The 25,280-nt window shown below is 36.0% G+C and overlaps 2 protein-coding genes across 7 annotated transcripts; one reads left to right on the top strand and one right to left on the bottom strand.

Annotated features, from left to right (window-relative positions):
- Positions 1 to 1,006: 1,006 nt before the first annotated feature.
- On the bottom strand, positions 1,007 to 15,000 carry klhl6 (kelch-like family member 6). 4 transcript variants are annotated; one of them, XM_055032286.1, is made up of 8 exons: positions 14,966 to 15,000; positions 9,216 to 9,513; positions 8,973 to 9,138; positions 6,129 to 6,578; positions 5,791 to 6,028; positions 5,135 to 5,337; positions 3,549 to 3,762; positions 1,007 to 1,489 (listed from the first exon to the last, which is right to left on the bottom strand). In XM_055032286.1, coding segments are annotated over exons 1-8 (1,869 nt in total). In that variant the 5' UTR covers positions 14,967 to 15,000; the 3' UTR covers positions 1,007 to 1,190. The 4 variants fall into 4 exon arrangements, with proteins under 4 accessions (XP_054888261.1, XP_054888262.1, XP_054888263.1 ...); XM_055032287.1 differs by lacking the exon at positions 14,966 to 15,000 and adding an exon at positions 14,601 to 14,723 and having other exon boundaries at positions 9,216 to 10,509; XM_055032288.1 differs by lacking the exon at positions 14,966 to 15,000 and adding an exon at positions 14,601 to 14,723 and having other exon boundaries at positions 9,216 to 9,553.
- LOC129361438 (immunoglobulin superfamily member 3-like) lies at positions 4,717 to 25,280 on the top strand. 3 transcript variants are annotated; one of them, XM_055032281.1, is made up of 9 exons: positions 4,717 to 4,752; positions 16,928 to 17,299; positions 17,389 to 17,808; positions 17,923 to 18,318; positions 19,609 to 19,980; positions 20,510 to 20,881; positions 20,974 to 21,366; positions 22,538 to 22,918; positions 23,011 to 25,280. In XM_055032281.1, the coding sequence occupies exons 1-9, from the start codon at positions 4,743 to 4,745 to the stop codon at positions 23,202 to 23,204; spliced, it is 2,910 nt and encodes a 969-aa protein (XP_054888256.1). In that variant the 5' UTR covers positions 4,717 to 4,742; the 3' UTR covers positions 23,205 to 25,280. The 3 variants fall into 3 exon arrangements, with proteins under 3 accessions (XP_054888256.1, XP_054888257.1, XP_054888255.1); XM_055032282.1 differs by lacking the exon at positions 4,717 to 4,752 and adding an exon at positions 14,739 to 14,810; XM_055032280.1 differs by lacking the exon at positions 4,717 to 4,752 and adding an exon at positions 14,839 to 15,205.

Here is a 25,280-nt window from a genome sequence, read left to right as displayed (position 1 = left end):
AACATAAATGTGAATCTCAGTAAATTAAAATGTAATGAAGAAATCAGTGCAGCAATTAAAACCAGAACGTGGACCTATTTCGAGTACTTCTGTCAGTTTTAGCAATTTTGGTTTACAGTCATCAAAAATTAAATTCAGTTTCTCAGATATTTGATATAGCATTAAATTATAAAGTGGGTTTCTAATACATAAATATTATGTTATGGCCACAGCTAAGTGGTGCGCTCGTTAATCGAACAGACTAACTTTAACAATTTGTTTATCCAATATGTGCACATAATTTCGACAACAGAAATACTAAAATGTTTTACTCGAAGTGGGCTATTTTGTTCCAAATTTCCATAATATTTCACAATACATAATGGTGTAATCATCTGATTACACAAACTGTAATTAATTTTGTGTTATAGGACTTAAATCTTTGTTTTTGTAAAATAATAAAGAAAACAATGTTACTTTTCAGTTTCATAATAAACTAAATACAATTCTGTAATTTTAGTTTAACACTTGATAAGCTGCTTATTTTCAAAAGATCAAGTGTTATTCATAACTCGAGACAAACTTTATTTAGAAGGAAAAGGTAAAAAACACAAGTAGCTGTTGGTATATTGCAGGAATTGTATGTTGTTTATATTATCACAATTATGGGAAAGACTGTTTACTTGACAGATGTCCAGCAGACAGTCATTAACAGGACACAAATGGACACTAAAAAAAGTAAAAAAAAGCTGGCTGCTCACACACTCATGCATCTTAGCATGACTGAGTATGGAAAGTTTAGTGGAAGGAAATTTGTAGTAAATTAAGAAAACAGTAAAAGGTGAGGAAAGAAAGAAAAAAACTGAAAAAAGGAAAATGATTGTTGATCAATGATTCAAAGACCAAGATTAAAGTAAAATTGTCTCTGGAATTGAATTGCTGAAATAAATTGCTATTCAATCATATTCACTAATCCTTACCACTGAAATGCCCTTAATACCCCAGAGAACACAAAATCAAGGGAAGATAATAACAGTTATTTTTAATTAGAATAGAGCTCAAGAGAATATGTTTAAATTTCACTGCTTACATTAGTAAAAACACAGTGATATCTCATGGTAAAGTGGCAAGTGAATGAAAAAGATACACTTTTTCATTTTGATATGTTACTTGCTGTAGCAAAACTAAAGTCTGGTTCATGAAAGTTTGTGTCATTGGCAGTCTGACGAAGATGTGACTCTGTGAATGTGCGAGTAAGACTTCATAAGCGTCACGCTGCCATGGTGGGATACGCCCAACGGTAGGACACACTCCTCTGTCAACACCCCTCGATCCACATCCCAGCACATCACCGTGGAAATCACTTGGTTCTTGTTATCCCTCCCCCCTGTGATAAAAAGTTTGTTGTTGCAGGCTGCAATGGCACAACTTGCCCTCTCCCCCAGACGAGCCACCAGGGACCAGGAGTCGGACAGAGGGGAATAGCAGTACATGGCGTGCATGGCACCACCTGGAAGAGCAATAAAGAATCGAAGATGAGCTAAAGGTTACGTCATAAAGCATACATACTACTGAAATTGGTGACTCAAATCTTAATGAATATTATGTATCTACTAAATTTTTTTTAATCTTGCTTCATTTGTAAGGACACAGGAGTATGTGCGTGTACTGAAACACACATACTCCTGGACAATTGTTTCTATGTTTCTTATGTCCGTTCAGCCTCCAGCCAGTTGTCATAGCTGGTCTCCTGCCAAGTTAAGGTTATTCTTAACCTAGTATTAAGAATAACCACCTAACAGACTTGGTTATCCTTTTTATTTGCAGGAGGTTTCTTCCTGTTTAAATAAAATGTTTCTCTCCACTGTAGTCCTGTGCTTGCTCAAGCAAAAGCATTGCTGCAAAGCTAACCTTGCCTTTCTCATTTTACCAACTGATATTGCATGACTTAAATTGTACTGTGTTAAAATCAGCATAGAATATAAAACTCAATCAAAATCAGAAAACTTAGATTAATATGAGCTGAATTTGGGCAGAAATGTATTCTGGATATAATGTGTATTGGAGCTCTTTGTCTTGTAAAGAGCCATGAAATCACATTTGCTGTGATTTGGGACTTTGTTAGTGAATTATATTTCAATATATAAAGATATAAATAAACTGAAATGAATACCCATTGGTTATTGAAAGCCACATATGGATTTATGTACTAATAAATGAGCGGCTTGTTGAACTCTTCCTACTCCTTGAACTTCAGTGTATTTTATTGGGATCATGTGTGAGAAACCGACACAGAGTAATTGATCATTTTGAAGTGGAAGAAGGGAGATGGATGGTTTTCACATTTTTGAAAATCTGTTTTAATTATGAAAAAAAGTCAACAAAATTAGCCATGCATTTCCATTCAGCCCCATGATCTAACAGTTTTGTAGATGTTCTCACACTGGGTTGCACATGGAAAGCTTAGCCTCATCTGATCAGTCAACAGTGAAAGCTATTTTACACACTGCTCTCCAAAATACTTGCTAAATAAAATTAATAAAGCTGCAGAATATGGTGAGTATATAGTGTTAAAATATTTGGTTTCATTTTTGCAGACTTTAGATGCCACCAACATAATAACTCCTCCATTATTTGAAATTTTGAGGGATTAGTAACTGAAATCAATCCCAGCTGCTTTGAAGGACAAGTTCTTTGCAGAATGCATCGTTCATTACGCATTTCAAATGGTTCATGATATATGAAATGTTTGGTTGGGTTACTTTTCTCGTTAGAAAATAAGATATCTCGGTGTCTGGACTCTTGCAAATTTTGCAGAGAATGTGGTTTGGCATAGAACTGGTGAGATAATGGTTTGCCTTTCCTGAGGCTGTGAAGGCTGTGTTCCACTTTTGCACCTGTGCATGCTGGCTGTCCTGTAGTGCAAATGCAAAAGCAGAACTTCCTCTGAGAGGAATGTAGCCTTTGTTAATATGTCTGTGACTTTGCTGCAGTTTAAGCCAAATGTTTGCATTGAAATAAGTCTAAGCTGGCTTTTGCACTGTCATTATTATGTCAACCAGGAAAGATAACAAGCAATTTCCAAAATCAAACCATGTTGACACAGCTTTCACAGAAATGCGCTAAAAACAGCCACAGCACTTCAGAATCATTTTGCTACGCATGATGAAGTGTTAAATAGCAGTTCTGAATGCAGTTGCGAATTTCACACACCGCCATGTTCTCAGCAGCAACATTATTGTTCTAGGTACTTTGCCTTGCACATGAAGAATTTGACATTGTATTCTATGCATTGTAAATAATTGCAGAATTCAGTTTTCTTTTTCATGCAGCCTTTAATTTTTAATTTTAAAATTCAGAGTTTCCAAGTCTTCCTGTATATCCTGTTTAAGCATTTTTATATTTTACTGGTTTCAAATTTATAATGACCAAATATTTCACAAAAAAAATTAGGAATATTATCTTTGTGCCATATTGAGCTATTTATCTAAATTTCCACACCTCAGATAATATCTTTGTTTATATGTCAAGTAACATCCAATTATTTATTTTAAATACTTCAAACTTACCAACGATGTAGATGCAGTTCTTGAATGTCACAGCATTGGTGCACTTGGTTTCTATGGGGATGGGTGCCCGGAGTTCCCAGCTGTCTGTCCCTGGTTCCCAGCACTGAACTTTATCTGTGGCTAGTTTTCCATTAGGACCACCGCCGATCACATAGATCCATCTGCCAAAGCTTGCTGCTGCAAAGGAGCTGACACCCACTGCAAGAGGTGTCACCTGTAGTAAATACATGAACATTTACTACGCAAGCAAAGCAAGATAATATCAGTAAAGGGAGTTCATGTGGCTGTGATTCACAGACAAATCTCTTTTTTAAGTAATATTTTTTATTGCACGCAGTGTAACAATAGGCGATATTACACCTGACCAAGATTTCCATGGTCATTCAAACTTTGCCAGATTGCAGCAAATATATATATATATATATATATATATATATATATATATATATATATATATATATATATATATATATATATATATATATATATATATATATATATATATATATATATATATATATATATATATATTTGTTTATTAGGATCCCCATTAGCCATTGCCAATAGGGTCCACATCATAAAAAGACATTTATTACTAAAACAGTTACACATATTTAATATAACATTAATAATATAATATAATTAAGTGATAAATTTACCATTATAGCACTAACAATGTAATTAAACTGGGTTCCTTTAACTGTCCTAGCATTAAGTTACATTTAAAAAATGTGGAGGAAGGGAGTTTTATTTGGGGAATTCTAAGGAAGGCAAGTATAATCTTTCCTCCCTCTTAGAGGGAGAACATGTGTAATCCTGCTTTTCTCTTCCCTGTTATATTACAATGATAGTGACCACAAGAAAGATATCTAAGATGTTTCCCCACAATTTGTAAAATTTTTCTACGCTTATTGGAGATGTGAAACCTCCCAAACCTCAGATTTATGGACCTCCAACATCATTTGAAGCTTTGTTGTGGTAGACTTCACTGTTTTCATTAGTTTATCAGCACCAAGAGGAAGCTAGATAGTTTTGCAAAGCACAGTACATATTTGTTTATATTTTTAGTTATATGTATTTGTTTCGTAAATTCCATTTTTGACAGCAGTACATCTTGCATCTTTTAACTGCACAAGAAATTCCTCAGTCTATGACCAATCAGCCAACATGCACATTTCAAATGAATCTACAAAAATGGAACAAGGTAAATATTACACAGCTACCTTTTTTCCTCTGTTTTTTTTTTATTCCAGCTTTCAGTCTGACCTCTACTCAAAAGAGGTTCGACTGGACAAGGAAATTCAAAGTACAAGTATGTATTTGTCCTTTGCGCTGTATACCAATGCTGGGGAAGTGAATGTTGCAATTTATTACATTATCCCCACTTATTGGAAAAATGTGCTAAAATCAAAACTTTGAAAAATGGCTGGGGATGTGCACTGGGGATTCTGTGTTTCTGATGTATCTGAGGAACTCTTTAAGATCGTCCATGTTCAGGGGAATTTGTAATTCTGGTGTGGTGTAATTCGAATATGAAAGTGGACTTAGAGACATTGAAGCCAACTTTGAACTAAGTGTGTATTTACCTGTGTCCAGCGATTGTGAAAAGGATCATAGGCTTCCACACTAGCAAGCCTCTGAACCCCATCAAATCCCCCCAGAGCGTACACTTTTCCGCCATGAACTGCCATCTTGTGTCTCCAGCGTCCATTCGACATTGACTCAATTTGGATCCACTTGTCCAAGGCACCATTATATTTCCAAACATCATGTGGGGTCTCTTTACCACCTTGAGCAAGCAAATCATATGAGAACAATGTCACCTTTCGCTAAGACTTTGTATCCCACTAATTTATCCTAACATGTAGACTAAAGATTAGTCTTGATGTCTGTGTTGGAACATTGTGGTCATGTTAGGTTTAGTGCCAAAAGGCCTATGACCTTGTTTTAACTTTTGCAGCGTGCAAGAACCTTTGCAGTTAAAATACCCTTATCTAAAATGTCAGCTCCTGGGTTTGGAAACGCCTAAAACCACAGTAACTGTTACTGCAGACGACATCACGCCTTCCTGTTTGTTTTGTTCTCTAGTGAACTCAAAATGTTTCAGTTCAACCATAATATTTCAGTTCCAGTAAAGAAAATATATTTTGGAAGCAACAATTATGATGGAAGATATAAATTAAAAATGGATGGTGGCGTCATACTTCAGTCTTTATGCATAAGATTGTGATTGATTTCTCACCTGATATGTAAACTTCATTGTGGAAAGTGATGCAAGAAAACTCCACCCACTTCCTGATTTGGGTCTCATCTTCCATTTCTGTCATTGGCAACCGAGCCACCTCCAGTCGGCTGCGTCTTAGAGGATCCAAGCAGGTGACAGTGGGAATAAAGCGTTCATCCTTAGTGCATCCTCCAATGATCAGAAAAACTTCTGACAGAAAGTGCTGAACCCGTGGTTTGGTTCGCTCTGAGACCACCTACGAATAGGTGAATGATAAAGATAAATATTTGTGTAGCTCTCAAAGCTATTTTTAATTCCAAAAAGTGAGATAATTTGTCTATTTAATGGATACATGCCTCTCTACCAGAAAGATGATACATGCGAGCCTCTTGCAGCAAATAGAAAGCCTCAGTGCAGTGACGTATCAGCTCATCTGACTCCACTTTTTCCACAAAGTACGCCGGCTCCAACAATGGCAACCGCACATGGGAAAGCAACCTGGCCAGTAACGGATAGCGTTCATCTTGCTGGGCTCTCACCCAGCGCATCAGAGCTTCAAAGACACACTCCTCACAATTCACACTGAGGTCATCCCTCTGCAGGATGGCCTCCAAAGACTCTGCAGGCAGCTCTAAGAAGTCCTGTTGCTGCACCACTTGAGAAAACTGAGAGGTGATGAAGTCCTGAGCCCTGGTCCTCAGGGTGGGCAGAACGTGGCTGTCAGCCAGATTTAGGATTCCTATGCAGGTCTCGAGATGAATAGATTTGCTCAAAAAGCTTGCACATGCATCTACCACACGGAGGAACTGAAAAACAGAGGACATGTTTTTGTTTATTACAGTCATTCCTGGCTGACACAAATACAACACTCATTACAATAAAAGTAATCAATATTAAAACTGAGGAGATGTATTTTCTGATGTCATTTTAAAACAGTTCTCCAAAAGGCTTGGAATGCTGTATAACATAATGTGGTAATATAAATGTTTTAAAGGTTTAGTCGACTCTAGTGACCTCTTTTTGAGAGTCGTCAGATATACAGTTCATTTTAGTGCTGCTGTGTGGAAAATAAAACACACAATCATTTTCCATCATGGTGCTAGCTAAAGTCGTGTTCGCATCTGTGTTCCACTATAGTTTTTTTAAACTCATGCTTTAAATAGAAGCTAAGTTACTCATGCCGTGAAATATTTTTTTACATCATAAGAAAGTTTCTTGTTTCATTCACTTGTCTTTAATATACAAAGTTCCTAAAAACAGAAGCACTTGTGGCTAATATTTCTATGCATTTCAGGCATTTTTCTGGTATTTATGATGGGCGTATATTGTTTTTGGAAAAGTTAAAGTCCTCACACTGATTTCCACCATGTAACTGTTGTTATGTTTGATTAGCTTCACTATGGAAAAGTTTTTGATTTCATTTCCATCCATTTGCCCAGCCGTGTGACTGTCTTCATTGTTTCTGTTTCTGTTTGTCGGCCTTTGTGCCTGTGCATGATTCTGTCTTGTTTGAGAACAGACGTCAAAAAAAAGATGAAAGACAAATTTTGCTCTTAAGTAAAAGTATTGATTTGAATTGTTAGGCTAACAAATATGTTGAAAATGTTTTTTAATCTGATTTGTAATCATACTTTGGTGTAGAAAAATATTGTTATCTTAACAATTACAATAATTCTCAATTCATCTAAATAATGTCAGATTCTAACCTTAACCACATTTATGGCTGCAGGAATCTGTTAAACAGCAGAAGAAATCAGCTTAAATTCTTGAGTTGTTTATTTTCAAACAACTCAAATTGCTTTCTGCAAAAATAGAAACACAATAACACAAACACCTGCCTCCTCTTTCAAACTGCACAGCTGTGCAGTTAATTTAAATCTAAATGGAAAACTGATCCTAAGTGTAAACAACAACCAACTTTCACTTCCCTCTTAGACTAACAGAGAACTTAAGTGTGTGAATCCTTTAATAGGAAAGCGGTTTTGTGAAGTGAGAAGACAATTTATCGTTTAAATGAGTTTGAATGATGTTCAGTGTTCAATTACTAAAGCTACCTTTTCTGAGTGTACTTTCTTGCTGTTAGTTTTCTACTATTCGGCACTGTCTGTTTTAACATACCGTTGAATTAATCATGTGGCTATTAGCACCGCTAGCTGTTCATTTGAAGCTTTACAGAGATAAATAGCATTTTACCTCCTTGGCATATTATTGCTAGAATTTATTTAATCACACAAAACATGAATGTTAGAAAGCTTACATAATGAAGCCATCAAAAGCCATTTTCAAAAAGCCTTTTGAAATATTGAAGCATTCAAAAAGTCAAATAAAATATTTTTGAATGGGCTAATTGGCTTGCAGTCTTGATACTGACATATGGGTTATGATAATAGCCTTTGTGTTATTCATGGGTCCTACTCATTTTGTCCCTTCACTAATTCATAATTCCACTTCATTACTATTGCATTTTGAACCTGTAAACAAGCTTTTTTTCAAAATACATGTTTCCTTGAACCCTGGTGTATCAGGGTTTTTCTCTCACTGTAATTCAAATTTATTGTGAATTTTGAGGATAAATTATAATAAAAATAATCAAACTTGACAAAATAATAATAATAATATAATTTAATAGTAAAATAAAATTGCAAATTCTATTTTGTCCCTCCTATAATTTCCATTTGAATCGAAAGACTCTCGTGAATAATGACAAAGAAAGACCCTTGATCCAACCAGAGTCAGCCACTTAAAAGCTCTAAACATGTAAGCTTTGAATGTTGATTTAAAATTATAATCTCTATTAATGGCAAAATTGGTCAGTTTTTTACAGCTTTAACGTATTTGCAGAATTTCTGAGTGTTTTTATTTTTTATTCCAATGTTTAGATTTGTGAATTATGAAGATGAATTATCATAACATCCTATATCATTATATTCCAGTTCAGGTTGGTTCACAGATAATGACCCTTAATTAATCCTACAACCTCATGCTGGTAGGTAATGTTCATTGACTTACAATAAGCAGCCAAGAAAATTACTTCAAATTATTGAATGTCAAAGCAGCAACAAATATCCTGTAAAACTGACGCCTGTTTTTTGAATATTTTGTTCATTTTCTATTGGGAAATAGTCAATCATGAAGCCCCCATGTGAAAGTTGGTTGAGATAAACATTTGAGAATCTTTATAAAATATCAAGCTGCTGTACCTGAAACTGGCTGGCTGCCTCAAGTATTCTCTGGACATTTGAGTGTGTGAGGAGGGCTCGGCTGGTGTAGGTGTACTCCAAGAGAGAGCGCATAGTCCCGCTGTCCAAGCCTTTTATCTCCACACGTTCCTCATGACTCTCCTTGAGGCCACTGCAAAACATGGCCCTGTTCGAACATACATTGGGTCAGTGAAGCTAGAAGTCCCATCACAATACCTTCACTGATAACAGAATTGCTTTTACCTGAAGTACTGACTGGCTGCAGCCAGAATGGCCCTGTGGCAGAGGAAGTCTTGCCCTTGAACACAGAGGGTCACATCGGTCAGCTCTCTGTTCACCCTCAGGGTTTCCATCCCTCTCTGCAGCTCCACAGGCAGGCCTCCATCTTGCCAGCATAGCTCACTTGCACCTCCTGGTTTGTCTTTCTCGTCAGTCAGGCTGGACCCGCTTGCGAGTGGCGATACTGGACAGTCTGTCGTCCTTTCCAGTGAGTCACTCATCTTTCTTTCCACCAGTAATTTCCACTGAGGTAAAGTTTCCACTGAAGAAAACCAGTCGACAGCTTCAGACGCACCTCAAGGCTCGTGAAGAGAGAAGAAAAAAAAAAGCCTTTGTGGTTCACAGTGAGAGCAGTTATGTCGCTTTGAGATGAGGATTTGTTTTTTTTTCTCTTCTGTCCTCTTCATACTTCCTATTCCTGTTCTGTGGGGAACATGCGTGTGTAGCAATTCTAAGCACTTCCTCTTCGAATGTGCTGATCAAATTTACCCTAGCTTACCTAATATTCCTCTTTTTGCTGATAAAAATGATTCTAGACTTCATGCAGTAGGCCTCAACAAAGAGAGATAACAGTAAACAAAGCCAAAGAGCAGTTTGATGTATATGTCTTTTATTCAGCTCTGTAGTTACATACTCTCCTCTATACAATGGCTGACTTACAGGGAAAACTTGCTTATACTTTAAATGAGAGATGCACACAATGTATATGTTGTATATGCAGTGCTTTCACTGCCACTTTTACCAATTATGAGGTACAGCTGAGAAAATATCTTAATCTTTTTAATTCCAATCATTTTGACAGAGTGAACAATGAGTCTTATGCTACATCTGTGTGAACTACAATGTGTAAAAATGTGCTACTCTGGGATCTTGGTTTTATATGGCGACTTAGAATCCATGCTGCATAGTACAAAGTTATGGTCAGTGATGATATAAACCATGTCATCGGGAAATCCTGATTGGTACCAACTATCAATGACTTGAGTTGATAGTTCAAATATCCATCTGTTATAGGTGTATTTGGATTCTTCAAATACATCTATTTGAAGGATATTTTTGCCCAATCTTCTTTGTAAAATTGTACAATTTTACATATAACTATCCTGTTTAGTGTCAAGCCAGAAAATCATGATTAGATTTTGATTCTTACTTTGATTGAGCCACACCAAAACCTTCATTTTGTTTATTGAATCATTTGCAGGTTTAGCCATGAACTGTAGTCAGACACTCTCCTTTATGATTTTCTGGTAAAGATAACCTAAAATCACAATTTGAAAACTGTGTTTTATACATACCTTGTTTATCACTGTCTGATGATAAAATGTGTTTGAAGATATGATATTTTGAAGGAAAATATGTTTTTATACAACTGAAAAGCAACAAATGTTAGAGCTTGGCATTTGGACGCATTCATACTGGTATAGTCTGTCACAAATGAATATCAATAAATTATAATATCTTAGAAAAAGATTTAAGTGAAACTTATGTATCATATGTTAAATATTAATTGCACAATGAGGGATATTACAAGCAAATCAGTCAATTTAAGGAATTATGAGCTATTGTGATTAAAATCCAAAATGCAGTTTCTTCAAAAATTTTAATATTAAATAGTAACAAGTAATAAAAAAAGAATAATTAAGACAAAAAAAAAAAAGCATTGTCATAGCCCAAGCAAACATGTGGATGACTGCTGTCTTGACAGCTTTCAACACAATGTCACTAAACCTCTCAACAAAACGGGTAAGCCTCGAAAGGTGATTGCTAAAGAAACTGTCCAAAGAGTGATTTGTCAAAGTATATTCACAGGAAGTTGAGTGGGAGGAAAACATAAATAGAAAAAGGTTCACAAGCAACATGGATTACTATAGAAGAGGATATCGAAAAGCACAACCCATTTAAGAGACTCAGTGTTGTAAAAGTTTGAAGAACCATTCCACACAGATGTACATGAGGTACAGCTGTTATTATAAATATGAATTTCAAAAGCATCTTACGATGGCTCAGTGGTCTGCAGTTACTTACTCTCGTCTACTTACTCCTCAGTATCTCTTAGTTACTTACTCCTCAGATTTCAGTAAGTTTTGTATTTTATTTTGAACCAAGATTACAGGTTGAGAGACAGAATCCATGCTGCCTGGGTTTCAACTGTCAGTGATAACATGAACCATATTATCTGATGGTTTTGGTTCACTGAATATCACCACACTTTAAGAAAACACAGCCATGCAGCAGGAAGTTTTAGACTACCTTACGTTTCCCTCTGCTGGTTTAACGATAATAGTATCACTGTGCTTCATTCGCCAGCAAACTGGCCTAAATGAGGAAGAGTGATGATTTTCTCCCCTCTGGAGGAGGTTTCAAGAACTACAGGTGGTACAAACCAGGTTGGTTCATGAGTCAAAGATGCAGCAATGTAATAAACAATGCTACTTTTGGAATGTTGACAGTAATTGAAAATCATATTTATTTATTTTTTTCAAAATTATCACTTTCAAATAATGCAACAATTAATAAATCAATCGATGCTTTAGAGAACAAACTTAACATATACATCTGTAATTAATTAACAGTACAAATTAATTGACTATTAATTTGTGCAATGTGTAAAGATTCTACATATTATAATTGAGATTAGGCTTGAATATTCACAAAGAATATTATCTTGAGAAGTTGGCATTGACAATTGTAAATTCTCATAATGTGATATGTAATCAATATACTAAACTAACACATTTTGTATTCAAATACCAAAACAGCAAAATAAACAAAACTTAGTAATTTAGAATAGAAAAGAAGATTGAAATTCAAGTGAAACAGAGAATGAAAAGGGGATTATGATACTGATAAGAATAAGGAACAAGTCGAAGAGAATGGATACTACAAAGGGGTCAGATTAAGTTTACAAGAGTCAAATAAAATCAAAAGCAATGAGTGGCAATGGCTAATCAGAAACTACATAGGATTGCAAATACTTAGCATTTTATCACAAATTTCTGAAGGGCTATGACCTCTTATTCAAACAGCTTCAGCTTTAGATGGTAGAGAGAATCTAGTGGCACACTGTAACTGTGGTGTTCATGTATCCATTGATTCTTACCAAAAAAAACATCATAGCTACAGCATTGAAAGACCTTCTTCTTTTTATGCTAGATGCTTATGAAAGCGCTACATTCATCTGAAAAGAGCAACACTTGTAACCAAGTCTTTGATTCATCTGAATGTGATTCCTCATGAGCTACTGACTCTAGCCGGAGTCAACACCTTACAAACCCCCATCAAATTCTTCACAATGCTACAAGGCTGAAGTTATCAACTAGAAAATTCCTGAAGAAATTTAACCGGGGCCTGCCAAAGTGTGCCTGTTGTCAGCGTTTTGATGCTAAAAATTAGCATCAATGCTAAGCTTAGCACAAAAAAAAAAATGTTGAGAACATGGAGTTGAACAATTCAGTATGCTAAAATTAGCATGTTAGTAGCATATAGACTATCACTAGCATGTTGCCTGTAATTGACTTACTCCATTCAATATAAACATGGCTAATAAGTAAGAGAAATAGCTAATACCTTATTTAAGATAAAAGACTAATGCTAATGCTAGCTTGAGATAATGAAGGCTAATCTTATTGCACCTGAGAGAAAAAGATAACGCAAGCTAATATGATAATACCGCCTATGGCAGTACACTATCCAGAGAAGAATATTAAGGCTTTTATTTAGAAATTTTCAGTAAGCTTCATTTTAAATGTCCAAACTAATCCCATGAGTAATACTGATTGGGTTAAATCAATGATAAAATGCCCCAAACAGCAATAACATTATGTAAAAATGTGAATGCTTTTATTTTGAAATTTTCATTAGGCTTCATTTTAAATTGCCAAACTAATCCAAAGTGTAACAGTGGTTTTATTTTTCAAAAAAGTCACATAATGCCCAGGAGAGCAATTACCTCATGTAAAAATGCTCAAGACTTTTATTTTGTAATTTTCATTAAGCTTAATTTAAAATTGGCACACTAGTCCTGTGTGTAACAATGTGGTTGGTGAAAATCAGTCATAAAATGCCCAAAACACAAGTAGTTCTAAAGGTCGGCTCATTCCTGAGTTTTGCAATAGTAAAAACTACAGTGATGCGTTTTTGTTGTGTCCCGTTGCCATGGTAATGGATCCTCTGCTAACTGTTATGTGTGTAAGAGACAGAGATGAAGAAATAATTCTATCTTTGTGAGACACCCAGTCAGTTTTTTTTATGAAAAAAGGTCATGCAATCATTTCATCGTGAAATAGTGACACATCTAAAACATGCAGAGCAGAAGGCCTGAGCACTGGAACTGAGAAGCACTGACCTAATGTCCAGTGTTAAATACTAAATACGTTTTGAGCGTCAGGCGCGTCTGGTTTGCCTTCAGTCTATGTGGAGGTGCGTCTAGGGCTACTGCGTGTTTGACACATCTTGCGCATCCAACACTCCACATAGACTTTGAACATAAACCAGACTCGCCTGACGCTCAAAACGTGTTTGATGTGAATGCATCAAACACAGGAGCATTGTTCGAATGTTCAGCTTCAACGGTAACAATGAGTGTAGCACACAGACTGTTTTTCAAACCTCTACCTGTTTCAGACTTATAAGTTATAAGTTATGAATCTTCTACAAGAGCATTGTTAAACTTATTTGAAGGCACATAATCAGCTTCTGTGCCTTCTTCTAGAAGGAAACAGCAGTTATTTTGAGGTGAAGAACAATAGGTGCCTGCCATGCAATGCATGGAGGCAGTGACTGACTTATGCATTGCTATGGGCAGGCCAAAATGATATGTATTTTCTTCAACTCAACCTCCTATGAATATGCTCTGGATTGAGCACTGTGTGAAGAGTCAGCTTCTTTTGTCATTATCTTTCGTAGCTTAACCCTACAAAACATTCATAGTCTACATAATAATGTTTTTGTTTTAGATCATTTTTAACTTCCTAAGGGATTATGTTTTTTGTTTTTACATTTTGAATTTCAGAAGCAAATATTTTGGTGATATTTCAATTTATGGAGAAGGACCTGTGCATAATTTAAAATAATAAAAAAAAATACTGAGTGATAAACCAGACAAAACATAACGCCTGGGAACTATTTTATCAATGTTAATAATTAATTCACCAGTTTGCTTTATCAGGGCAGATGTTCACACAGTAAAACTTCAAAAAAAAAAAACTTCACATATAATATTGTAGCTAGTGATTTGTACATAAAAGTTCATGTCTTTACAATTTAAAGTAATAAATTAAAACTAACAAATACAGGATCAGCAAGATGGAGATCACCGATATCTGTGCCACCTCAAATCTGACAACTTACCAGTAGGCGGCAGTGTTGTCCCGTTGAATTTTTTAAGGGCGCGTTTGAGGTCGTTTTAGGACCAAATTCACTCTGCTTGGAAACAGTAATGTTTGTATATCACTTGTCACTTAGCAACGTATATCAATCCCGCACCTTTTCGTGGAGTTTAAAAAGACATTAAAATGTGCCATTAATGTTATTACCATGGCTGTACCACGACCTGAACAGGTACGCTCTGTTCTGTGGGTGTTGCCCACAGCAGTTCTGTCCACGGTACAATAACTATTGCATAAAATAAAAGCCTCTCGTCTGAAACTTCAGCATTTGGCTTCGCGGCTTGTCTTTCGTTCCGACCACCGAAGTTAACCAAAGGAAGTGCTTACTCAGAAATGCAACAGCAAGTCGTTCTTCACTTCTTTGACTCTATTATCCATTTCCTGCGCATGTACCTTTTCATGTACCGGGAAATGTATGTTTCTTCCTCTTGCTTAACATCGAAGACTAAAGCAGTCAAATTCGGTTGACAAGGGAAAACGTCTTACATGCACTCGCAATGAAGTTCTCGGTGTTCTCTCCGCTTAGACCCTTTTTATTGATTTCACTGGGGTTATTTCTGCTTTGCGGTAAGTGAGACAATTATTGTTGTTAAACTTATATTGACTTTCGCAAAGCCACGGTAGTCAACATGTAATGTTGATTAAATTGGGGCTATTTATCATGAATGAATTCAGCTTTAATTGACTCGTTTTATTTTTGATAAGCCACATAAAAGGTAAAAGTTACAACTCAGTTTTAAGTTTCCAGGAAACTTTGGGTGTTTCATTGATTACCATGAAATCATTTTTGACGTGTTGGAGCGAGTTTCCTTAATATATAGTCTCGTTCTGGGTCGTTATTCTTAATAAATCATGTTAGGTAAACTGAAGCTAATTAATTACCTCTGATAATATTCTTAATACAAAACCCTGTAGTTTAAATTGAATCTTACTAAGCCTCTGTCTTTGTAATTGTTATTTTGTATTTAAAAACTTTGAACAGCAACACGTTGGATTATTATTATTATTATTATTAGTAGTAGTAGTAGTAGTAGTAGTAGTAGTAGTAGTAATTGTGATAGCAGTAGTGTTACTGTACTGTTAGCATTACATTCTCTGTAAATGTGAAGACTAATATTTCTTGTAATGTTCATGTTCAGTTTTTACCTAGTCGACAGAAGTCCAGTGATGTACTCTCAAAGCAAGAAGCAAAAAATACACCTACAAATAAAGTCAATAAAACTAATATAAAATATTAGGTATCATGAAATAAAACAACGTGGTGGGAGCTGGGGTCACAGGACAGACAAAAAGATACAATACCAAATATGGATAATTCATTGAAGCAGAGAGTTCATAAGCTTTGCAGCCTTTGGGAGGAAGTTTCAGTCAAACCCCTTTGTTCTATATTTGATGCTGCTTAGCTTTCTGTCTTTAGGTCATGGGTTTGATGCTTCCCTCAATGTGCGGTGCACTGTTCTGCACTATCTGCTGTGGCTGATATCCTCAGCTGAGGGAAGTCAGTTACCTTGTGTTTTGTTAGATTGAACGTCTAGCAGCCAAGCACTTCCTGTCTGGTGATGTCGTGCATACTCACCACCTCAAAAACTGAAAAAAAAAAGGTCTGTATGAGTCAAGCTTGCTTCAGACCCCTGTTGAAATACAGACATGATTGTCCCTTATTTATGATGCTTGCTGGGAAGTCTGTGTACATACATGTAAGGGCATTCATTCTCCAAAGCATCCAAGTGCTTTGGAGCCTCCAACATCTCCATCCTTATTCTCATCAACTTCGACCGGCTTCCTTGTCTGTTGGAAAGCTGTCACACAGTATATTTCTACTGCCATGTTTAACTATTTTTCAATTTTCTCTCAACAATGTTTTTTTTTTTTTTTTTTTTTGTAATCTTCCATTAAAGCCAGATATGTGGAGAGCATGATTAATAGTTTCTGTAGACAGATTATTCAAACTTAATTATGGATCTCAGCAGTTCCTCCAGAGTTAAAATAGGCCTCTTGGCTGCTTCTGTGGTTAATTCTTACCGTTAGTTTTGGTGGATGGCCATGTTTTGGCCATGTCTTGTGTCTTATGCTTCCCAGTTTTAAAGGATATCGTTTTATTTAATCTAAACACCATTTAATCATCAAGTCTTCTGTACATGTTTGCCACATCTGTCCATTAATTATATCATCAAGCAAACATATTTTACAAGCCAATGTAGCCACTAGAGCTTCAGCGTTTCATATTATTTCAAAAACTCCCAATCATTACCCATGACTAATTTCATTATCTCTGTCTTTATTCCTTAGAGGCCAAAGTGAACACTGAGATACAGACCGGGCCCCTGTATCGTGTGGTTGGCTCTCTGCTCTCCATCTCCTGCAATACAAGTGGATTTTCCAACCCCAATTTAAAGAAAGATTTTAAGATCCTCATGAAAAATCCTGCAAAGCCCTTTCACGAAATTAATATCATAAGCTCTGAAGACCCGAACTTTAGCTATGCTCGTTTTTTTCCTCGTATACAAAAAAATGAGATTTCTATGAAACATGTTGATTCAAACTCAATCATATTTGAAATAAAAAACCTAAAGAAGGAGGATGAAGGGGAATACGAATGCGCCGTAGTCAACCCAGAATATACTTTCAATGGAATCTATTCTGCAAAGACAGTTGTGAAAGGTAACTAGTTATTCTTTTAGCTGCCACACCTGTATGTATGGTTATAAAATGTAATTGGTACAATGTTTATTTTTCTTGCATTGCCACAGTGATTGACGATTCCCTTAGCATTACATCCAGTGGCTCCCCCACCTCACTGAGCTATAACGAAGGGGAAGCTCTTTCTTTGACATGCCAAGCCTCCACCAACACCATCCAGCACGTCCATCTGGCATTCGCCTGGTACCTCCGTAAAGAAGGGGCACAAGACGCTAAACCGATTATTTCTTTGGACAGAGATTTCACACTGGTTCCAGGTGAGGGTTTTGAGCAGCGCTATAGAGATGAAGCCATTAGATTAGACAAATTAGATGAGGCCACCTACAGGCTTAATATTGCTGAGCTTGAGCAGTCAGACCAGGGTCAGATCTACTGCCAAGCTCAGGAGTGGATCCAAGATCCTGATCGTTCCTGGTACAAGATTTCTCAGAAGGATGCAGAGGAAATTCCCCTCACAGTCAAAGCCAAAGGTAAGATGAAGTAACCATTTAACTTACTTTAATTAGTGCCCTGACCTAAGTGGGATGTCTTGAAATGAATCAGCACTTGTTAACATGTGTTCTTTATTCTTTTATTATGTGTAGTGGTGACAAGCATGTCACCACAAGTGAGTCTTTCGGCAAAGAATGCACTCCATGAGGGGCAGGAGCTGTTGCTGTCTTGTGGCATAAATGCACAAAACCTTGCAAAACGGTTCTTCTCCGTAGCATGGCTCTGGGAAGGAAATGAGTTGGCCAAAATCGGGCCCACAGGCATTCTGACTGTAAGGCAAGAGTATATCGACAGAGAGAGAATTGGGGAGCTAAAAGCCACGCGAACAGGAAATAATAACTACCAACTCAGGATAATGCCAGTGAAAACTACAGATAAAGGGAGTTACAGCTGCAGGGCATGGCCAGAAGAGAGAGGGGAAGATGGAAACTTTAATCAAGGAGCAGCTCAAGACTCCCAAGCCATGGCCATTGACATCTTTACTCCAGGTTGGTTGAGATGAACTCATACTAACATAAATCTTTGCATAAATTATTCTTAATTTCTAGACAGTGCCTTGTAAAATGATTCATACCCCTTCACACACTATGTGTTTGCCCAAGAAGTCACTCTAATTTGATTAATTTTAACTGATAACACCATTTAATAGTCAATTGTGATGTGGCTGGAATGTGATGCATGGTGTGAAACATTTTTACAAATTAAAATCTGAAAGGGTGACCTGCGTCTGTCTTCAACCTATTTAACATGGATATAATTTAAATACAATAAAACAGAAATGCACAGCAAACATGTGACAAAAGATGCTTCGAAAAAAAAAATAATAATAATAATTTTGATCTTTCTGGGCTATGTGTACCATGCCGAATGTAGTAGACATCATAACACACCATTCCTATTGTAAAAGATGGGTAAACACCTGAAACTGGAGCAGAGGTTGATTTTCCAGTAAGATAATGACCATAAACATGCAGCAAGACCCAATGTCTCCATCAAAAACCAGAGCGCAATCTAATTAAAAATATGTGCCAAGCAGTGCTGCAACTAATGATTAGTTATGCTATCAATTATTCTGACAATTGATCAGTTAATCAGATTTTTTAAAAATTGTGCATTCTGCAGATTTTTCATTTTTATGTATTATATATTAGAAATAAATTAAAATGTGTAAACAAATAATGTAATTCCTATTTTAAAATTAAAAAATAAATATTTCTGCCTAAATTGGAATAACATAGTGTAGCAAAATATGTGTCTGCAGCTAAAACATACTTTCAACATCAACTTGCTAAAAGCTCAGCCCTTTCTGCTTGACTTAAAATCAACAATACACAGGGCGAATTTGTTGATTATTGTTTGGATATACTGACTAATACTTGGATAACAAAAAGTGCTTAATAGGAGACTATTTTTACAGAATTTGAATCAGGTGAACCTTAAAATTTATTGCATGTTTACAGAGAGAGAGGGAGATTTTATTATTTTATGTATATATGCATAAAACTATAGTGAACATGTTACTTCTCTTCAATGCTCCAATTTATTCTAGTTGTTGTATCAATCAAAGTTAAATAAATTGATATTTTTCAACTTATTACAATTACTCCAAATTTGTGGTTCTAAGATAACAATAGGTGAAAGTATTCAAAGCCAATAAATTATTTTGCAAAAGAGTATACATTATATTTCTGTGATTAGATTTTGCTGATGACAATGTTGATAAGATTTTGTATCATTTTGTCAAACCCAGTCACATCTGCTGCCTTATCTGTTTACAGAAAGTGGATTCTCCGTCAAGATGCAAAATGTGAGGCAAACTGTTTCCCCAGGACAGAATTTAAAGCTCATCTGTGACGCTGATGGGGTCAAAGGTCAGCTTTCTGTCACGTGGAACCGCAAAACGCTTCCCACGTCATCTTTGTTTGCCACCATCGTCAGTCTAAATAAGAATGGTGTCACAGAGAAAGCTGGCGCTTTTGCAAGTCGTGAGGTGAGAGTGACGCGTCCGACGATGAACAGATTTGTCTTCGAGCTGCCTGATGTTGCAGAATCTGATTCGGGTACCTATGAGTGCATTGTCTCTGAAACACAACCCAATGGCAGAACTGAAAGCCAGAAGCAAAATGTCGACATCACTGTGCAATCTATTGGTAAGATAAATGATGAAACCTACACATTTTTATTCTAAGACAACTGGTTAATAAAGATATACTTTCTGACTGTGACAAATCAGACAAACTGTTGGACAAAAAGAGACATTTAGTGGTCATATAGTTTACCAACTGTACCAAGAATACCACATACTTTGGTCAGATGAGCCTAAGACTGAACTTTTCTTGTGTGAAAATATGAATGTGTAGATGTGTCATACTTTACATTCATAGCTAAGAATTGTGAAGTAACTGTAATGCCAGCGGTATTCTGACCTCATCATGACACTTTTAGATGCTGGAAGGCCTGTTGCAAGATTACCTTTAGGTTAAAAGAAATGATCAAGTTCCCTGGTTACTCAATTTAGTCATTCATAACTCCTTTAGTGATTACCCTATTGCCAACATTGGATCAAATTATAATATTACTTACAAGAAAATGCAAAAAAAAAAATATTTCAAGTTTAAAGATATTATACTTTATCAATTTGAGTTATCATTTTTCTTTCCATTTCAATTTGTGTCTTAGATTCATTGGTAAAGGTGGCACTGAGAAGCCGAGAGCCTGTGGTGACCATGGGAAATGATGTACAATTAATGTGCAAAATATCAAGACCAGATGTGCCGATGACTCTTACTTGGAGCTGGGAGACAGAAGACGGCAACCTTAATACCATAGTGGTACTGTACTCAAATGGCTCCATCAGCTGGTCTGGAGACCAGTCCCATTACCAAGTGCAGGTGGACAACCAGGGTAACATTGTCATGTACAGTCTGAAAGTCCTTCGTGCCAGTCACAGAGAAGCAGGGAAGTACCAATGTACGGTGTCAGTTTTCCTGCATAACGTTTACAAAAAGCTTCCTGCGTCCCATTTTGTGGATGTGAAGGTACTAAATCCAGGTAATGCTGAAATTTGATGATGACTTGATTTGTAGCTTTGTTTTCAGCTTTTCACCTTTTTACCTCTACTTATTTGTCTCTCACCTTTCTAGATAGCAAACTTGCCCTATCTCCCAATCAGACCATTGCCCAAAGAATAAATACTGACATACAAATTTATTGCAAAGTTACCTCAAGAACATCAGAGTTTTCACTGTTTGCCGTCACCTGGGAACTTCAAGAAGATGCTGGAAATAAGATCATTCTGACCTCAGACCGTAATGGTATCACTATGTTTGGAGAACAGATTGAAGAGAGTCACAGGAAACGGATCAGCATGAGGCACACTGATGGACCTACTTTTGAACTGACTATTCAGCAAGCCAGAATTTCAGACAAAGGCATTTATTTGTGCAAAGTGGTGGAGTACCTACAAGATCCCTGGGGAGAATGGTATTCACTCTCAGATAAACATTCGCACACAGAGGTTGATGTCATTGAACTAGGTAGGTTAATATTTTCTTAATTTTAATTTTTATTAATAATTTCTGATTCTTATGTATTTTACATTCTTCCCTTCTTTTTATTTATATCAAATGGCTTCATTTAAATGTTTAAATTCAATGTTTACAGCTATATATAAATATATATTTTATCATATTACAAAAACAAACTTTAATATTTTATTATTGGTATTGTATATGATAAACAGACAGAAAGTAGAACACAATTGTGAAATTAAACTACTGAGCACATGTGAACATATTTGGCCACAAATTCTAAATAGAAAATAAGTCTGGGCTGTTCTGATGCATGCATGATCTCTGACCGAAGTCATTCCATTTTGTCTCTGTCTATACACTAAGGGTTCTTATTCAGTCACAAGGTGAAAATCCAAATCGAAGTGTTTTACAACCGCTGAACAAAATTCCTTCCATGTTTAACCTGTGTTCACCTCAGTTCGTCTTCCCATTAACTAACCATCTCCCAAGTCACCAACGAAGAAAACAAGAAAATAGCAGAACTGGATTTAATTGGAGTGTTTTGGTGTAGATAGGGCTGAATACTAGATCACAATGAACTTTAAACACGTGCATTATTTACCTTCTTCACATTAATAGTCTTCTTTGTTAGTTAATTACACAAAATATAGTAAAATGTATGGGAGTTTGTAGTTCTAAAGATACAAAATGTCTGTAAATGAATGTGGCAAGAGTGTTTTTGCAACATACTTTACATTTTGAAGATGGAGTAGATTAATGTATAATACAGTATTATCTTTGCTCTCTAGAAATGCAACATGACTTCAGTAAAAAAAAAAAAAGAAAAAAGATAAGTGTACTTTTGAGAATCATTCACAGGTTGTTCCCCACGAGGGCTATCGGTAGATCATGTCAATATGAATTTTGCTTACTCATGTTGCAAAACCTGACTTCTCTATTTCTGTATCTGTGAGATAGGCACTTCTTTTCTGACTGTTGTGTATAACAATTTCTCTCAGGGTTTTTTCATTGCACAATCTCCTTCTCTGCACCTAATACTTTTATATGTATATATTTTTCTACCTATATTTTAATCTACCTAACTTTTTTCCAGGAAGTTTGGTTTTGCCTTATTAATGCATTCAACTACTGTTGAATAATAATTGAATACTAATATTTATGCATTTTCTCACAGAAAAAAAATTGTCCATTGAAACAAAAGACGCAGAGATGAACATAAGCATTGCGGAGGATTTCTCCATTCCCTGTTACATCACCCAACAATCCACCAATGAATCCCAGTTCCAGGTCACATGGTTTTGGCAACAAGGCACCGAAGTTAAAACCATATTTACAGCTTACAGAAATTCCACCTTACAAGCCAGGGATAAGAATGTCGTAAGATATGATCGCCCCTCCCCTCACCAATTTAACCTCACAGTTTTAAAATCTAATTCGGAAAGCGACGGCATATATTTCTGTGAGGTAGAGGAGTGGATTCACGCTCCTGGTGACAAGTGGATGAAGCATGCAGTGGAAAAGTCTGGAAATTTGAACGTGACAGTAGATGCAGAGGGTAAGCTCTATTTACAGTTGAGCTAGTTTTCTTCTTGGGTGTTGCAAAATCACTAATGTTGAGACTTGCTTTTTATTACCACTTTCTTCCAGGGCAAGCCAAAGCTGTGACTGATCTGACATGGCAAGCCGGTACTTGGATACCAATATATGTAGTAACTGTCTCAATCGGTTTATGCGTCATAACAATTCTGGCGTACAAGCTGTGCAAGAAAAATACTTCAGGAGGAAAGAACTCAGGTCCATCTCTCTGGACAGAACAGGTCCCCCTGGACCCACACGCTTAGTGAAACTAAGTGAATCAGTGAAGCAGAGTGATGTATAGAAAAATAAATATCTTATTAAGTCTAAGAAGTATATGAAAAAAGTTTTAAAATGTACTTGTTTTTTTTTTTTGTTTTTTTTTGTATTTTGAACATTTTTTTTAATTTTTTATTAAATGTTATGAATGTTAGAGAAAAAAAAAGTTACTATCTATGCTGGTGGGAATGTCTTAGCTTTTATGAATAATTAACATTTGTTGCTACTCTGAAATGAAACAAGCATTTCTCAGACTGGAGCTAAAGTCTCTACGCACTCATTTTGTCTGTTTGAAACGAAGTTGAGGTAGGCAGCAGATTTTGTTTGTGGTTGTGCAGCTTTGAAAAGACTCTTATTTTATGTTACAAAGTGTTGAAACTATGATTTTTTTTTGAGGGGTCATCTGAAGCTTTGCATGTCCAGAACAGCAGCATGTCATAAAATGTGGTAAGATTTGAAACCTTTGCAAAAAAAAAGGAAGAAGCGGAAGCTTTCTGTGGTTGTGCACATGATTGTAAGCGGTGTTTGTGACAGACGATCTCACAATCTGTAAATCTTTTTCCTTTTTTTTTTTTGAGAAAGACACAGGCTTGCAGTGCAGAGTTGGTTAAAACCTGCATGTGTGCATGTTATGCTTCTCTCATTTTGCAACTCTGATGAGCAAATCTGATGATGTTAACATTTCTCATGCGAGTCATTCAGCTTGCATAAGAAAGCTGTTCCTCAGCTGAGTTGCTGAGAAACCAAGTGGGTGTTTGTTTAACCTGTTTTTTGTGTCAATGACTTAATTTAATATTTAATTTTTTTTTCTAATAAAAGTTCTTAAATTGACATAGCATAGTTTTCAGATCCTTGTTGGTTTAACACAACTCCCCCCACAAACAGCAGTTTCTGTCAAAATAGCCAACATTTGCAGGTGCCTCTAAGTTCCTCCATGCATGGTAAGTCAGCATGCTTCTGTTACAGTACTATTTTAAAAAAAACTACACAAATGAGATCATAATATCTGATTTTTTATTTTTTTAGTGGACTCATGTCACATTATTACTACAGTGTTATTATAAGTCTGCCTAAATGTCACTCCGACAGCTTCAGTTGATCAAGAATGTTTCTATTCATGTTCTTACTAAAACCCGGAAGACAGAGAAGATCACCCCAGTTTTTAGGTTCTTACAGTGGCTCCCCATAGCTCCAAGAACAAATACTTTTACTAGATTATAAATCACTCAATAAATATCACCAAAATACATTAAAGATCTGTAGCTATTGTTGAATCTGAAGAGGAATAAAATTATATTAATTAATAATTATGTTGTCTGGCAGTTTTGCACTACAGCATGTTTTTAGCAAGATCAAATGTACTGGGACACTGATCTCTATACTGATCTGGAAAGCCAGGAAGGAATTCAGATGTTTAGAGATGTGGAAATAACAAATTGCTTAATTGCTGTTAATAGCCAAATCTTGAGAGGTTCCAGTTGGACAGTTCTGGAAAACTCATAGGGTCGCAGCCAAGAGATCTGCATCAACCAAAGGGCAAACTTTGGAGAATTGTGACATAGAAATAAATGGACAGATTTGAGTGTAGTGCACCCTACACGTGCGAGTTGTCCGTGAGAGTTGAAGGTTGCTGTGTTGTTTGTTACTTGCCACTTTTTCAATCCCCAATGTATCATCCTTTAAGACCACCACTCAGGTCTTCTGATTGAAGTCTACTCTACATCCTAATAACCAGAACAAAACATTGAGAAGTAACATTTAGTTTTTATGCTCTGTAAAACTGGAACAAACTTCCAGAAAACTGCAAAACATACAAAACACTGATTTCATTTAAATCAAGGATAAAATCCCACAGGTTTAGGAGTGTTTTTAAGCAAACGGAACATTGATCAACATGTCTGATTCATATTTCCTTGATCATTTTCATGAAGGCATTTCACAACATGTTACATTTATTGCTTTGTTTCATAATTGGTCAATGTGTAATGTTTTTAAGATGTAATGGACTTTGAACTGCCTTGTTACTGAAAACTGTTAAACAAATAAACTTGATTTGAAAAAGA

This window comes from Poeciliopsis prolifica, unplaced genomic scaffold, assembly GCF_027474105.1.
Source record: "Poeciliopsis prolifica strain line A6 unplaced genomic scaffold, Auburn_PproV2 SCAFFOLD007, whole genome shotgun sequence".
Lineage (NCBI taxonomy): Eukaryota > Metazoa > Chordata > Actinopteri > Cyprinodontiformes > Poeciliidae > Poeciliopsis > Poeciliopsis prolifica.
The sequence above is the reverse complement of the archived record's forward strand: the minus strand, read 5'-3'. Positions and strand labels throughout refer to the sequence as shown.

What these genes read in the sequence shown, in the direction of transcription:
- klhl6 (XM_055032286.1), bottom strand. An exon ending in AGGCAGCCAGCCAGTTTCAG is followed by an intron (nt 6,579 to 8,972) that starts GTACAGCAGCTT and finishes TCTGTTTTTCAG; the next exon opens with TTCCTCCGTGTGGTAGATGC. An exon ending in TTCACAATCGCTGGACACAG is followed by an intron (nt 3,763 to 5,134) that starts GTAAATACACAC and finishes TATTTACTACAG; the next exon opens with GTGACACCTCTTGCAGTGGG.
- LOC129361438 (XM_055032280.1), top strand. Translation starts at nt 15,136, where the DNA reads ATGAAGTTCTCGGTGTTCTCTCCGCTTAGACCCTTTTTATTGATTTCA. An exon ending in TGCAAAGACAGTTGTGAAAG is followed by an intron (nt 17,300 to 17,388) that starts GTAACTAGTTAT and finishes GCATTGCCACAG; the next exon opens with TGATTGACGATTCCCTTAGC. An exon ending in CCTCACAGTCAAAGCCAAAG is followed by an intron (nt 17,809 to 17,922) that starts GTAAGATGAAGT and finishes TATTATGTGTAG; the next exon opens with TGGTGACAAGCATGTCACCA.